This window comes from Gasterosteus aculeatus, chromosome 17 (assembly GCF_964276395.1).
Source record: "Gasterosteus aculeatus chromosome 17, fGasAcu3.hap1.1, whole genome shotgun sequence".
In the NCBI taxonomy this organism is placed as follows: domain Eukaryota; kingdom Metazoa; phylum Chordata; class Actinopteri; order Perciformes; family Gasterosteidae; genus Gasterosteus; species Gasterosteus aculeatus.
In genome coordinates this window covers 16,218,613-16,232,408 of record NC_135705.1, presented here as the reverse complement: position 1 = coordinate 16,232,408, position 13,796 = coordinate 16,218,613, and the positions used below count along the sequence as shown (strand labels likewise).

The 13,796-nt window shown below is 43.8% G+C and overlaps 1 protein-coding gene across 2 annotated transcripts in view; it reads left to right on the top strand.

Annotated features, from left to right (window-relative positions):
- suclg2 (succinate-CoA ligase GDP-forming subunit beta) overlaps positions 1 to 13,796 on the top strand; it is a 67,717-nt gene that overhangs the window by 34,789 nt on the left and 19,132 nt on the right. For both annotated transcript variants that reach the window (XM_040204051.2, XM_040204052.2), the window contains 2 exons: positions 1,837 to 1,998; positions 3,028 to 3,170. In XM_040204051.2, the coding sequence (XP_040059985.2) occupies positions 1,837 to 1,998; positions 3,028 to 3,170 (305 nt within the window). The remainder of the gene's footprint in view (positions 1 to 1,836; positions 1,999 to 3,027; positions 3,171 to 13,796) is intronic.

Sequence of the window (13,796 nt, the reverse complement as noted above, 5' to 3'; positions counted from 1 at the left end):
CGATCCTGCAATTCTGAACTCCACCAGGCTTCTTTTGTGTCGTTTGGAAAAATCTTTTGATCCATATTTACCATAGCCGCTGTTCGAGCTTCAATTTGTGGGGTCAAAACTTGCATCCAGCTATAGTCGTTGCATGTCTAGACCTCTCTTCCTGTCTGAATTGTTCCCTGACAAATGAAAACACTTGAAATATCCAAAGAAAAACAGTGTTTAAATTCCAGTCCCTTGTTGTCCCTTAAATTGCCAAACATGACGCACAAGTGGAGGTTAGCAGGTAAACATTTCAAGCGCTCTTCATTCAGATGAGAAGGACATTACAGATTGTCACATTTTCCAGCTGTAGTGATGCTGCTTCCGCTGAACTCGTCCTGAACTTTGTTTATCTCCCAGAGAAATAAGAGATGCTGAACACTGACTGTGATGTGTCCTATTGAGACGCAATACAACACCCTGAAGACGCATCAATTCTTTGATCTGATTTGGTTTCAGCAAAAACAGACATGTTCAAAGTATGCTTAATCAAAAATTGACAAGAAGGGTTTGTTGTTTCATTGTTTCCTATGAATATTAATGAATACAATGATGATTTTTCAGTAAAAGATATGAGTTTTCTTTCCTAGCAGCGGCCTTTGTAGGCAAGCGTCACAATAAAATCAACTCACAAGTGAACGCTGCCTTTTTACCGGCAGACAGTCAACAGACGTGCAAATTTCTCAAGGGTGGATATTTTTTGGGGGCGTAATATCCAGATTTGTTTTGACTACACTGCAATAATGGATGTGTCAAACAAAAGGAATTTTGTAGTGGGAGGACACAGTGTGTCTACCCCCCAGTCCCAGGAGAGCGTTTACTGCTTGTAAAATGTGCCTATGTACACTGGGTGTGTTTTCTCTTTCTGCGCGTGGCAGTAAGCCAGTATTTTCATATTGTCTTGTACTTACTCACTCTTATATGTGGGTAGTCTGTTACCTGCAATGTGCTCATTAGAAAAGTTCATTCTAGAGGTTTTAGAGATATTGATAGCGGGAGAAATAAGACGTTATAGTTGTATTTTCAATAGTTTAGTGTGCAAATAAGTGATTTCTACAACCAAAAGCTGAAATATATATATATATTTCTTTGCTTAGTTGGATATAGAGATAGCGGCCCGGTGTTGCCCTGCAACCTCACACCAATAACACAACCCACGTGTATGATTATTTTGCATGAATTATACAAGATATGATCCAAATTAACTGGAAAAGTTTCTAGTTGACTTATTATTATTTCAGGTTTGGGCGGATCCAGGCTGTTTGCCCCTGTTTTCAATCTAAATTAAGCTAATCCTCTGTTTCCTAAAGCTACATATATTCTGTACCGGCGACAGATGGCAGTAGTCTCCTGCTTCTCCGCCCAACAAACTTTCCAAAATGTCAAAGGTTTCCTTTAGATAAGTTATTATTTAAATGTTGTTGTGTACACAGAAAACCTTTTGACTGATTCATTAGTTGATTTGCCTGCTATTTTTCTCAGGCACCAGTGACTGTGTACCGTCTCTTTGAAATGCTGCCGCTTTGAAGTGCAAAGGACACGTCCGTTTACTATAAGGGCCTATCTCTTAGAGGCTGTTTCAAAACCACCTCCCGTAGTGAGCCAACCAGATAATTAAGACCAGTACGCTGAGGGGACACCCCTCAGTTCGTTAACTTCAGGTTTGGGAAATGATAATTAGTTTTCTTTTCATGTCGGAAGTCCTCTGTCTCCCTTCCTTTTTCCCTTGCCTGCCTTCTCCCTCTGCTTCCTCTGTTGCCTTTCTACCTTCCTAACTCAGTCTTTGTCATCTCCTCGTTCCTCCAGTGGTTTGCTTTGATGCCAAGATCAACTTTGACGACAATGCAGAGTTTCGCCAGAAAGCGGTGTTTGCCATGGACGACATGACTGAGAGCGACCCCACAGAGACGGAGGCAGCCAAGTGGGACCTCAAGTACATCGGACTGGATGGAAACATCGCCTGCTTTGGTATGGAAAAGGAACTCATTCCCGCAGACACACACACACGCACACACGCACCATTCTCCCACGATTGAACCTCTCTTGGCATCGGGATTTAATGCTTTAATGCATCTCTCAAGTCGCAAAAGTGAAAAGCTCTGACTCTGTTAAAACTTTGTCAAAGTAAAAGCAGCCTCGGCTCTCCTCCAGTCCACATTACGGGCAGCTTTGTGAGGACTCCAGGAGGAATGCTCCCGTAACCAATGCGTTCTAATTAGCTATAATCCGCCCGGAAAGTCTCCAGTGAGCCAGATTGTTAGCAGTCTCATTAAAGGCCCCCTCTCTTGTCATAAATCAAAGCTTTTACAGTTTACGGCAGCACTAACAGGTGCTCTCGCCTCTCACCCCGTAGTCTCATAAACACATTAGATTCTGTTAACACCCCCCCAGCCCCATTCTGCATCCCCAGTACCCGACCTGTCTTAGAGTAACGGCAGCTTCTAAGGCCCTACGGCTTCCTTGAGAGCTCCGTAAGCCACCAAAGTGGTAGCTGTTAAAGAAGATTTCCCTTTTATTGAGACATTGGTTGGGGAGCTCGCAAAGACACAAGTTCAGCTTGGCTAGACCAAATGTAGGAAGACGTTTTTGTGCACTTGGCTCCAGCGCAACTCAGCAGGGTGCCCGCACTGGCAGTTGGCTAAATGATGGCCCAAAAAAAAAGCATAGCACAACTCATTTTAATCAACGCTGTTTTCCAAATGATTCACTTTTAGTTTTTTTTTTATTACATCTGACATTCTTTTTCGTGGTGTACAGTACATACTGTCTTCCTTTCAGAAAAGATAATGTCGTTTTAATTCATTCAACGCTCTGGGATTTTTATATTTGGTCAGATTAAACTGGATTTACGCTAGATCATCAGGCTAAATTACAATTAACTCTTACTCAAAATATGAAGACCTGAAAAGTCTGCTTTTTTGTTTACTTATGTATTTCAGATTCACATTTTTGCATTGCAAATGAACAGACGGTGCATTTTCTTTTTTTCCTTTCCAGTGAATGGAGCCGGTCTTGCCATGGCAACATGTGACATCATCGACCTGCATGGAGGAAAGCCAGCGAACTTCCTGGACCTGGGGGGAGGAGTCAAAGAGCGGCAGGTGTACGAGGCATTCAAGCTGCTGACTGCCGACCCGAAGGTGGGGAGAAACCTTTACAAGTGCTTTTTTTCTAGCACAGCAGCTAATTGTTACAATCAGGCATGTGACATAAATACTTGTTAATGTTATTTTAAAGCACATCTGCAACGACAAGTCACCGCATGTTGAATAGTTTGATTTTTGCAATCCTGTATCTTTTCATAGCACATTTACAAAGCCCTTTGTGCCGGGTTAGCTCTTTGTAATTGAGACAATGGCGCTCATTAGACTAGGGAACTTGGCATATGTCCAATTTTCACTGAGAAAGTCTGTCTTACTACGTGCCATACTTTCCACTTGCAGAGGCACAGACTGCGCCGTTGCTTTTACAGACTTCCACTGACTTGTTCATCCACACACATGTACACATGCATATTAACACACCAGGAACTCCTATGCGAGTCCACCAGGAATGCAACCTGAAGCAGGCTTCTGAGAATCCCGCAGCCCAGGATGAGTGGCAGCTTGAGGGGTTCTCCAAGTGATTTTTCTCCATGTTCAGGAAGCTTTTTAACTCCAAACTAAACAACGTGATCCTTGTAACAATGCTACATAGCGGTTTGCGTGTTGACACTCATCCCGTTGCTAATTCCCCGTGCTGCTGTCACTCCCACATCCCTGGACTGATCTCCGGTTGCCTCTGTGTTAGCGGCTCCAGCAAGGCGTGGTTGCAATGCAGAGTAGCATTTGATATCAATTCAGTCTTCTGCCCCCATTTAAAACGTTGTTTACACATGTCTATTTCACTCAGAAGAAAATGCTTTTCAAAGTCTTATAATAAGACTCACCTGTACATTGACACATGGAAATGGTAATCTGTAAATAAACTAGAGAGGTGGCAACTCACAGCTCCCACTTTTCCTCTAACATTACGAGAATAACGCTGATCTGTTAATTTGCACATCAAGAGTTCACAGCGAGAGGGAATGGCTGTGAATAACGATGCAGTCTGCTCTTTCATACACAAAACTCAATTTCCCCTCAACCTGATTTGACTCGCTGTTAGTCGTGCGGGTCTGCAAATGGAGGCTTTTTAAAAAAAGTTCTGCCTCGTATCTACACAACAGCATCAAACAGACCCGCGTTTCACACCTTTGTGGATGAATGTTAAAAACCTACCAACCGTAACACAGCAGCAGGTGGTACACTGCCTTAATCCAATTTCCACTGTGTGTAGATACTGTTTGGTCCCACATGAATACAACTCAATGGTCTGTGGAGGGAAATAAAAATGCAATCAATAGGGAGGGAGAGAAACTAGAGTGGCTTGTCACTCCAGCGTGGTATGGGGCCATCATCCATTATTGTTGTTGAACCCTCTTAAAAGGTGGAAGTCTGCAAATGCAGAATCAGGTTTTATTGTCTGCATTCATTGAACCCCACTCTCAAAAACAAATAGTGATAAAAATCATCCCCCCCACCCTCCTCTGTTCCTCCTCCCATTGTGTCTTGGGCGGATTCCCTGGATCCAGATGGGGGCGTAAGCCTGCTGTCTGTCCCTCCTGCTGCTGTATATGGAAATAGAGACAGGGAGCTCCTCCCTAACAGGGAAAAAGGTAAAATAGGACTGGCATTAAGCTGGGTTGGAAACACCATTAGCATTTCAAGCAGAGGAGCTGAGAAACCGGCTCTGATCTGTGAAGGGAATGCTAATCATTCCACAATAAGGGCGCGAGAGAGCGAGCTGCTCCTTTGCATTTGTTTCTTTTTTCTTTCCCTATATCACCGAATTTAAAAATTGAAATCTTTTCCCAGGCAGCCGGAATGTGATGCAGGCAAAAATGATTGATTCTGTGTGTCAATAAGTAATGGAGACAGAGTTATTCTGTTTATTTTCCTTAAATATCAAAGCAATCAGTGCATGTCACCTTCAACTGCGCACCCCTTTGTCGGAGAGTTATTCACTGTTTGATGTCCCGGACAGACTCGCGTGTACCTCACATCATTGTTGTTCAACCCTTTTTGAAGGCGTACGATACCGCATGAAATGAGTTTGGTGCATACTAATGTTCTGCTGCATACATAAAAATATGCTACGTTATGTACTGTGACCTTTGGCTTGGACGCTTTGAATGTTGTGAACACCTTGGAAACGAAAGTGCATTCAGCGGCCAAGCAGGAGGGATAGTAGGAAATATGACGGCCCACATTTCCACACAAAACCTGGTAATTTGGTGTTTTTTTTTTTTTTAGTCCTTCCCTCTCAGATGCATTTACGCTTTTGTCTCCCTCCCGCCGTCCTCGCCCCCCTCAGTCTCCGCTTTGATGTCTCAGGCTCATGGTGCTGAGTGGAAGAGATGTGAGCGTACTGCCGGCAGTGAATAGCAGAGACTGAGTCTGAGATGTCAAAGCCGCATTCTTATTGTTTGCTCATTTCTCCAGTGGTCTTCTCTTACAGCATTTATCACCTTAAACATTATTATTTTTCGCTTTCAAAGGAAAGAGGAAACCGATGAAATGAGGATACTTTATGGGAAGTGAGAACAACCTATGGAACAAAAAACAAGAAAAAAGGGGTCATAAAGCAGTGCATAGCCCAGTGCGTTAAATATGTGAGATGCTACACTTTTGTTTGAAATCCCTCCCCAGCTTTTTAAGCGGGGACACATACTTTTTTGCATGTTGAAATGAATAGCTCTACTTTCTTCATATCTACAAATAGAACAGTCTGTTGACAGAATGGCTGAATTTATTAAGGTTTCCCCTCACATAACCTGTGGGCACAAAACAGGAGCAGGCAGCAAATATAAACCGCCAAATAACCTCGTTATTGGTTTGTGCCGGAGCCGTAAAGAAAGTGGCAGATGGATGTTCTTTCCAACTCTACATCCTTTCTTTTTCTCAGGGCTTAAGGCAGTTTTCTGTCATTTTCAGAGGTTTTCAAAGTAAATTATGGCATTTTTCTAAAACACGCCTGTGTTTTTGCTCCACGTCTGTATGAAGCTGACCAATATATCACGTTCATTTATAGAGGACGAATTTAATATAAACTAAAGTCATAGAGCCGCAACTTACTTTGGGTGAGGCGGGATGACAATGGAGATCAATGGTGTCTCCTGGCTATCAGAGTTGTGTTTCTATTCACAATAAACACACACAATCTCACAATCTCTGTCCTTTTTTCCCCCTTTTTTTTTTTTTTTACAGAATCCCCAGTATTCCAACCCTGCAGAGAGCTGTTTATGAGCGCAGAAAAAGTCTTTCCATCTCAGAATAACGTTTTGTTCTCCTGACGCTGTCGGCAGAGAGCCAGAGTCACAGTTTTTGTGAGAACGTTCTGCTCGGTGCGTCTGTGTTCCTGTGAATGCACAAAGAGTAAAAGGAGGTGGAGGAAGAACATAAACATACTGTTATAAAAAAAAAGAGAGAGAGGGGAAAAATAGAGCAAGTTTGGAAAGTCAAGTGGCAACTGTTATCCGTTTTCTCATGATATTTTCATAATTCCCAATCACAAACTGGGGCTTTGTGACACCCTGAGAGTGTGCGCGCGCGTTCATTATGACATTGTGATTCTGTGTTCGCGCTCTCGGTTGTTACCTGCAGGCGCCTTGCAGCCGCGTTGTTTGTGGAGGAGCAGGCGTGCACAGTGGGAAGGCTCTTCTCTCAGGAGAAAGAGGCACATTAGCATTAGCTCAGCCGGGTGACCCACCTCCCAGCCAGATATGGAGGTGTGTTCATGAGCATGTGTTAACGATGTTACATAATTGCGCTGTTGATAATGACCCATCTTTTCAGCTCCCCCTGGCATGTGTGTGATCTCAATTTGGATTGCTGAAGCTCTCCGGTGTGTGTGTGTGTGTGTGTGTGTGTGTGCGTGGGTGCGTATAATCTTTAGTTTTTCTCTCTGAATTGCCGCTACTTTTTGCTATTATTTTGCATGTCCCCTGGTGCTCCAGCCCCCGTGGCCTTCAAGCAAAACTACACACAATTTCCCTTCCTTCCAGCTCAGTGGCTCTGCTTTAACTCACCTTTGGTCCCACTTAAACAGCTTTCCTTCTTGATGCCGTGACTCTCCTGAGGCCGGCCAACTCTCTGTACCATCTCCCCCGCCACAGGGAACGCACCACTCTTGAAGCATTTCCAACTCGGGCTTTAAGGAATAGTTAAATGCTTCTTTAGTTCACCGCCTCATTCAAAATAATCATTAATATCTTGCACAACTAACATTGCGTGCAATATAGTCCACTTTTCACCTCCTTTCTCGCTCTCACACACACGGCGAGCGACGCTGCGCTCAGTGTCTGTCCTCAAAATGAAAAAAGATGGATGTAATCATTTCCAGAAATTCACAATGGTTTATCCAACAGTTTTCTCTCCATCTTGCTGCACACAAAGGGTGTGAATTAACTAGGCAGCCTGATAGCGACACAATTGATATTTATACAACCAGAAGAACATGAAATCCATTGTTCAGTGTGATGACACCATAAAATGTGACCTCAAACAAACACGTTTGGCACAGCACTATTTCCAACACTATCTTCCATCTTTCTTGGTATTATTCAGCGATAAATAAATGTGTGAACATTTAGTGTTGCCCCAGTGCCTCCTCCCGTCGGTCGGCCATCTCCTCTTTTGGTGTCTTCCTCTCCTTCTTTCAGGCCTTTGTCCCAGTGTCTCTTTGCCTCTACTCATTTCGGTTTCCTTCCCTTTCATCTAACTAAATCCGGTTAAAGTCAATGTGAGCAGCTTCCCTCAGTTTCATGCCTTCTAGCTAAATCCCACAAAAGCCCACGGCACCGACTTTTCTTTTCTGTCCCCATATGGACGTCTCCGTCCATGTCTAACGTGCTTCAACATGTGGACGGAGTCACCAAAAGGCAGTGGCTCTGGTCCCGGCCAGGTGAGAGACAGAAATGTGTTCATGCTGCACATGAAAGCTGGAGAGAAGCCCTTATTTTACAGGGCTGTGCCCCGGGGGGGGGGGTGCTGCCTGTACAGCTCATTCCGCCATTGTGCAGAAATCCACACAAGTGCTAATACATACTTATATTGTTGCACCCACATCGCACACCAGTGTTTCCCCACAGGACTTTGCTGGGTGGACCTCGGATTCTCTGGGGTCTGATGTGCTCAACCTGCACACACACACACACCCGCTGCCCCTCATGGGCATCAACAACTTTTAATCACAAAAAGTCGCCTGTGATGTGAGAGGGCCGTGTGGTGTTTCATTTTGGAGGGGACAGAAAACACCTTCCCGCAGGAAGCCAGGGGCCCGTGGGAGAGGCCTTGGTTCCCGGTGTTATAAACACAAGTAATGCAAATCAGTTGGGAAAAGAAGAGGCATAAAACAAAGCACCGCGGTAATGGAGTTCATTCCCAGTGCACACAATATTGCAGCAGGACTAAACAGGGAGGAGGGGGGGAAGCACAGCCAGAAACCCGGGGCTGCCATGTTGTTGCTTGTTACTGGCGGGCAGCGTTTGGGGTGGAGGGGGATTCTTTGAGAGAGAGGAGGCTCTCCAGGTGACGCTATAAATGCTATGCTATAAAGTTTAAATCGTGCGTTAGTGACTGATTGAGTTGGAACAACGTGGGATAGTTGTGCATAAACCCAGTGTGCTGACCATGTGTTAGACCTTGACATGTATTTCTCATGAGAAAGATGCAATGTATTTATTTTGTCTGTGCACATGGACACACTATTTATATATTGTGTGTGTTTTCCAGCGGGGGAATATGTTGACATTTCAAGGATGTACATTGCAAGTATTGAAAGTGCAAGACCAAACCAAACTTCGGTGCAGCCTTGGTGAAAGGCACATCTGTCGGCGACCATTGCTCCGTGAACTCGGGACGTAACAAACTGCTCCCTCGTAGTTCTTGCCTGGTTTAACTTCCATGAATTATTTCAGCTCTGTCAGTACTCATTGTGTATTTTCTATAATAGATGTATGTTGAAAGGGAAACAGTTTTGGATTTAAGATGTATTTTAGTTTTCCAAATGTCTTATTCAAGGTGTACAAACGTGCCTATGGGGGCTTAAAAACCTAAAGGGGCCGTATGTGTGTGTCTGCTGAGGAAGAGCAGTGACTAGTTGAGAGGGTGGTCCCCTAATGAAAATCCACTCACGCTCTTTTTATACTAATAGGCATATAGATGGCAGCAGGCGATGGGTGGTGTTTAACTCGTATCTTGCAGGTGTTTTTGGGGCATAAAAGCAAATAAAACATTTGTACAAGTACACATGTAGCCTCGGATACATAATTCATTTCACAGCAATTGTTTGCATCCTCTAGGTTCTGTTTTTACTGTGATTAGAGTATGATGGAGTCATACTGTGGATTTATACTGACTTTGTTAACTAGATAAAATGTGTATACAGATTTCCATCCCTGCGACCTTTCATTTAATTACTCTGCTCTTTTTACATTCCGCTTTATTGGTTGTCAGCACAGTTAGGTTTAATCAATTCAACAGCGAGTGCATATGAATTGCCCAATCAATACATTTCTCCTGACTTTCTCTATTATTATTATGACATCCAGTATTTACGTGTAACCCTTGGAGACACATTTCCTGTCTCTTCGTCTTTCAGAGTGTTTATGCCGCCACGTCACAATGAAAATGTTGTTTAATTTATGGTTGATAGAGATTAGGCTCCTATGTGGGGACCACTGGGATTGTGGTCGGCAAGGGGAAGAGAGAAGTTAGAAGCTTGTGTGGTCTGGACGAGTTGATTTATAACTTTGCTGTTCACTTCATAGTCGCTGTCACACAGTGCTGTCTTTTGACCAGACATGCATATTTCAGGAATTTGGGCAAAGAATGTACACTTTGCACCTAATGGAGATTCATCGGCTGAGGACGAATGTGGTTCTATACATCTATACATTCTTCCCCCTCATTGTTCTTGTGAAAGTTCATTTGAAGAGAAAAACTTTGTCCGTAGATGCACTACGGAGCTGATGACTTGTCGGATTGATTTGCCCTTCGGGGAGCTGATGCTCTGTCCGTCTCCCGCTCCATTTCCTCATGGTAAGGACAGCACGACATGCTTCTAAAGACTCTTGTCATATTCCACTGCGCCATCAGTATACAACACTGTAACTTAGCCATCATGTATGCATAAAGACTATGGATTGCTAATGTATTCACTTCATTCCAGAACCTTGTCTTGGCACCAATTTGTCCCCTGTTGGTACCCACACACACACACACACACAGACGCACACGGACACACACGGACCGACAGGTCCCATGGGCATGTCTGATTGAGCTCTCTCCTGTCTGCCATTCCTCATCCGTTGGAAATCAATAGAGGATCCGGGATTGGAGCTCGAGCTAATTGAGCTTTGCGCTGTCTGTTCTCTTATTGCTGCCAGGAGCGATTTGTCATCGCAGCACCTGGTTCACACCGTGGGGCCAGCGGGAGCCAGCCGGCGATCAGATAGGCCCTTTGGATGCCACAGGGAGGGGGAGCCGCGTGTGATTGAGCGACCTTGTGAAGTTGAGCACTCCGAGGAAGGGCATTGCAACGAAGCACCTAATTTGTCCTCGTGCGCCTACATAAGAGCTGCTTGATATTTCTGCGTTTTCACCTGATTACACGGACACAACGGACTTCTGTTTTTTTTTTTTTTTTTTTTTTTTTTCATTTTTCATTTTCGGGAAGTCGCAGTTGTGGTTTTCCCTCTGTACCAGACGTTGGCGGTCTTGGAGTGCATCTTTGCAGCTCCGGTGCCAAAGGGGCTTCATGCTGCATGACTTCCACCCTGTTAAGCGTGTTCTTGTGCTGTGGGGAAAACCCCGGTTCTGAGAGTGTGGCAGCAGTGTGCGATACACAATCAGAATGACTATTGAATAACAGACTATATGTATTTTGACCGCACAGAACGGATTGTTCTTCATTGGCAAGTCTGAAAGAGGCTTAAGATGGGAATCTAACGCAACCACTGGTCTCTACTCTTACTCGTTACTCTTGGACTTGCTGCTGAGGCCGGTCCTTGGTAGAATACGGCATTATGGTCTTGGCATCCAAACCCATGATTCTCTCCAGCTTAGATGCCATTTGAGCGACGTTTCTGATGTGTTTCCACCTCACACATGGTTACAGCATAGTCTAGGATCGGTAGCCCACGCTAATGCCTCATACTAAATGTGGTATGCTGATGCTAGCCAATGTTTTCCTTTATAAACTGCTTTTCGACTATTGTCTGTATTATAAATGGAGACTCCTTCTATCCAAACCCTCTGCTGCCTTCACGCTACCCGTTCCACCATTCCAGTTCTCCGTCGCTCCATCTGCCCATTCTCCGGGACACAGAGATGGCCATGTCCAATGATAAGAGAGATTGTGGCAGAAGTGTAATTTTATTACCCCCTCCTGCAGGTCATGCTCTCCTGGCGCTTACTGTCTGTGTGCACATGATGGGAGATTATGGGAGGCCACTCAAACACCCAGTTGATAAGATAATTTGTGCTCTATGAGCCATGTACCGACACCAAAAAACAAGGTTTGGACACATCGCAGCGTCACCATCACGTCAGTATGTAGAGATTAAAGTGAGCATCGATGCTTCTTTCCAAACAAGAGTCATTTTAGAATCGGGTTTTATCATCGTTTTCTGTTTTGTGTGTTGATCCGTTACTACAATGTGTGCATATTTAATGTGCATCCTTCTGTGTATGAATCCAGTGGTTTGCTGATTCCTGGCTGTGGATAATATGCATGTGACCAGGCTCCTGAAGTTCGTGTTGGCTCCAGCAAAGCCTCAGGCTCCCTAACAAACGCACATTAACCTTCTGACTGCTGAAATCCAAGAGCCCTTCTGCCCTTTCACTTGTTGTAGCCCCCTGGCTTTTTGGGAAGGGTCATGGTTTTAAACTCTTCCATAACACCCTGCGTACGACACTTGCAAGGACAGCAGTAACGTTTCGCTTCATCGAACGCGCGTCCTATAATGGAGAGGTTAGGAGTTCTGCACTTTCATTAACACAATTTTCCTCAACATTCCAAAGAAATCCAGCAAGAAAAATGAATACAAATGTTATCCCCAAGACGCTGGCTCCAAAGAAATAGCATTCCCTCCCAGCTACTGTGAAATATTCACAAGTGTTTTTCATATCTTGAAATGCTCAGTAACCCCAGCAGCCTCAAAGAAACACATGCTAACGCTCGTCGTGTTTCAGGTATTTGTTGCTCTGTATGACAAGACATGCCGGCAGCAGTACAGCGAGAGATTATTGTCAGTGTAATTGGCTTTTCCAGGCCTGATTTGATACGATCCTCTTGTCTTGATCCGCGCACTTCTTTATTATCGAGCGTAATGGAAAGACTTTGTGGCTCACATGAAACGTTCACCTCATCACATCTCAGAAGAAATCGCCTCTTTTGTTTCCACGCTCGGGGTCAGCACTGAGAGCACTCACAAATACAGAAACAGACACACATTATTGTAGACCTATGCTGCAGGCGAGCGGTTTTGAATTCAGAAAATAAACGTGTATACCGCATATAGCCTGTAATAACAACTCCTTACATTTACACCATTAAAGATATACAAGAATTTATCATACATTTCTATTTTCTTTGTTCAGCCATTCTGTACCACCTCACATCTTCCTTATCTGGATCCTATCGCTGCTACAGTCTGGATGACGGACAGCTGAAGGCAGGAAGTGTTCATGATCCATGTTTAGTCCGTGGTACGCTGTCCAAGCTGACATGAACGGCTGCTTCTGCTGCAGTCGGCCTTGTTCACCGAGCAGCGGAGGCGATGTAGAACACGGCTCTCCTACACTGTTATCTCCGTATCTGCTGCTGCCATCTTGGGATACATATGGATGAGTTATTTGCAGTGGGGAAAGTGAGAAGTACCATAAAGGAGCGGCAGAAGATCAAAAGCCAGGGCACAAAGGTCATAGAATCTTCCAACATTATATTTTACACATTCACAAAACTACAATATGTCAACGCAGAAAAATGAAAAGGGTTGCATACAATACTAGAACATTGCAAATTCTTAATTTATTCCAAACTAACAACAAAAATGTCATGAGCTAAGAATTCCCACCTTGCTTTTTACCGGATGTCCTTTTTAGATTACATGTGTCCTCTTCTTCGACCCCATTTCTAGTGGTATGTTTGCTTTGGAGGCTCTTTACTCAGTTGTATTTCTTTTCAGCACGACAACAGACAATACCAGCACTCAATGATATTAATTAAATGAGTACAGAAGTTTCTGCTCAGACTGGCTGGTGTAAATAATGTTGCGCCTTGTTATGTAATGTTAGATATTGCTAGCTATCATTTTTAGCTAATATTTTTTTTAACTTGGTGACCATGACCGTTCTTTACTCGCTTGACGGTTGTTGTCTAAGGTACTTGCTGCTTACTCTACTTTATACTTCATTTTAGATGCATATATTGTACTTTATATCGTACGGTTTAAACATTTCATCATCTTTTGGGAGGTTTTGGGATGTGGCTGCTTTAATACATCACTGGGTCTATCCTATTTTCCTAATGTAAATTTTTGCCATAAATGTGTAACCATAGAAACGTAAGATTTAGTCTGTACACTGCCGCAGCTCAATTTGAATTTGCTTCTTCTCCCTCTGTCTATTTTCTTTCTCTTTTTTCTCCATAATTGCCTTTTGTACAGTTTGTTTCCTTACTCC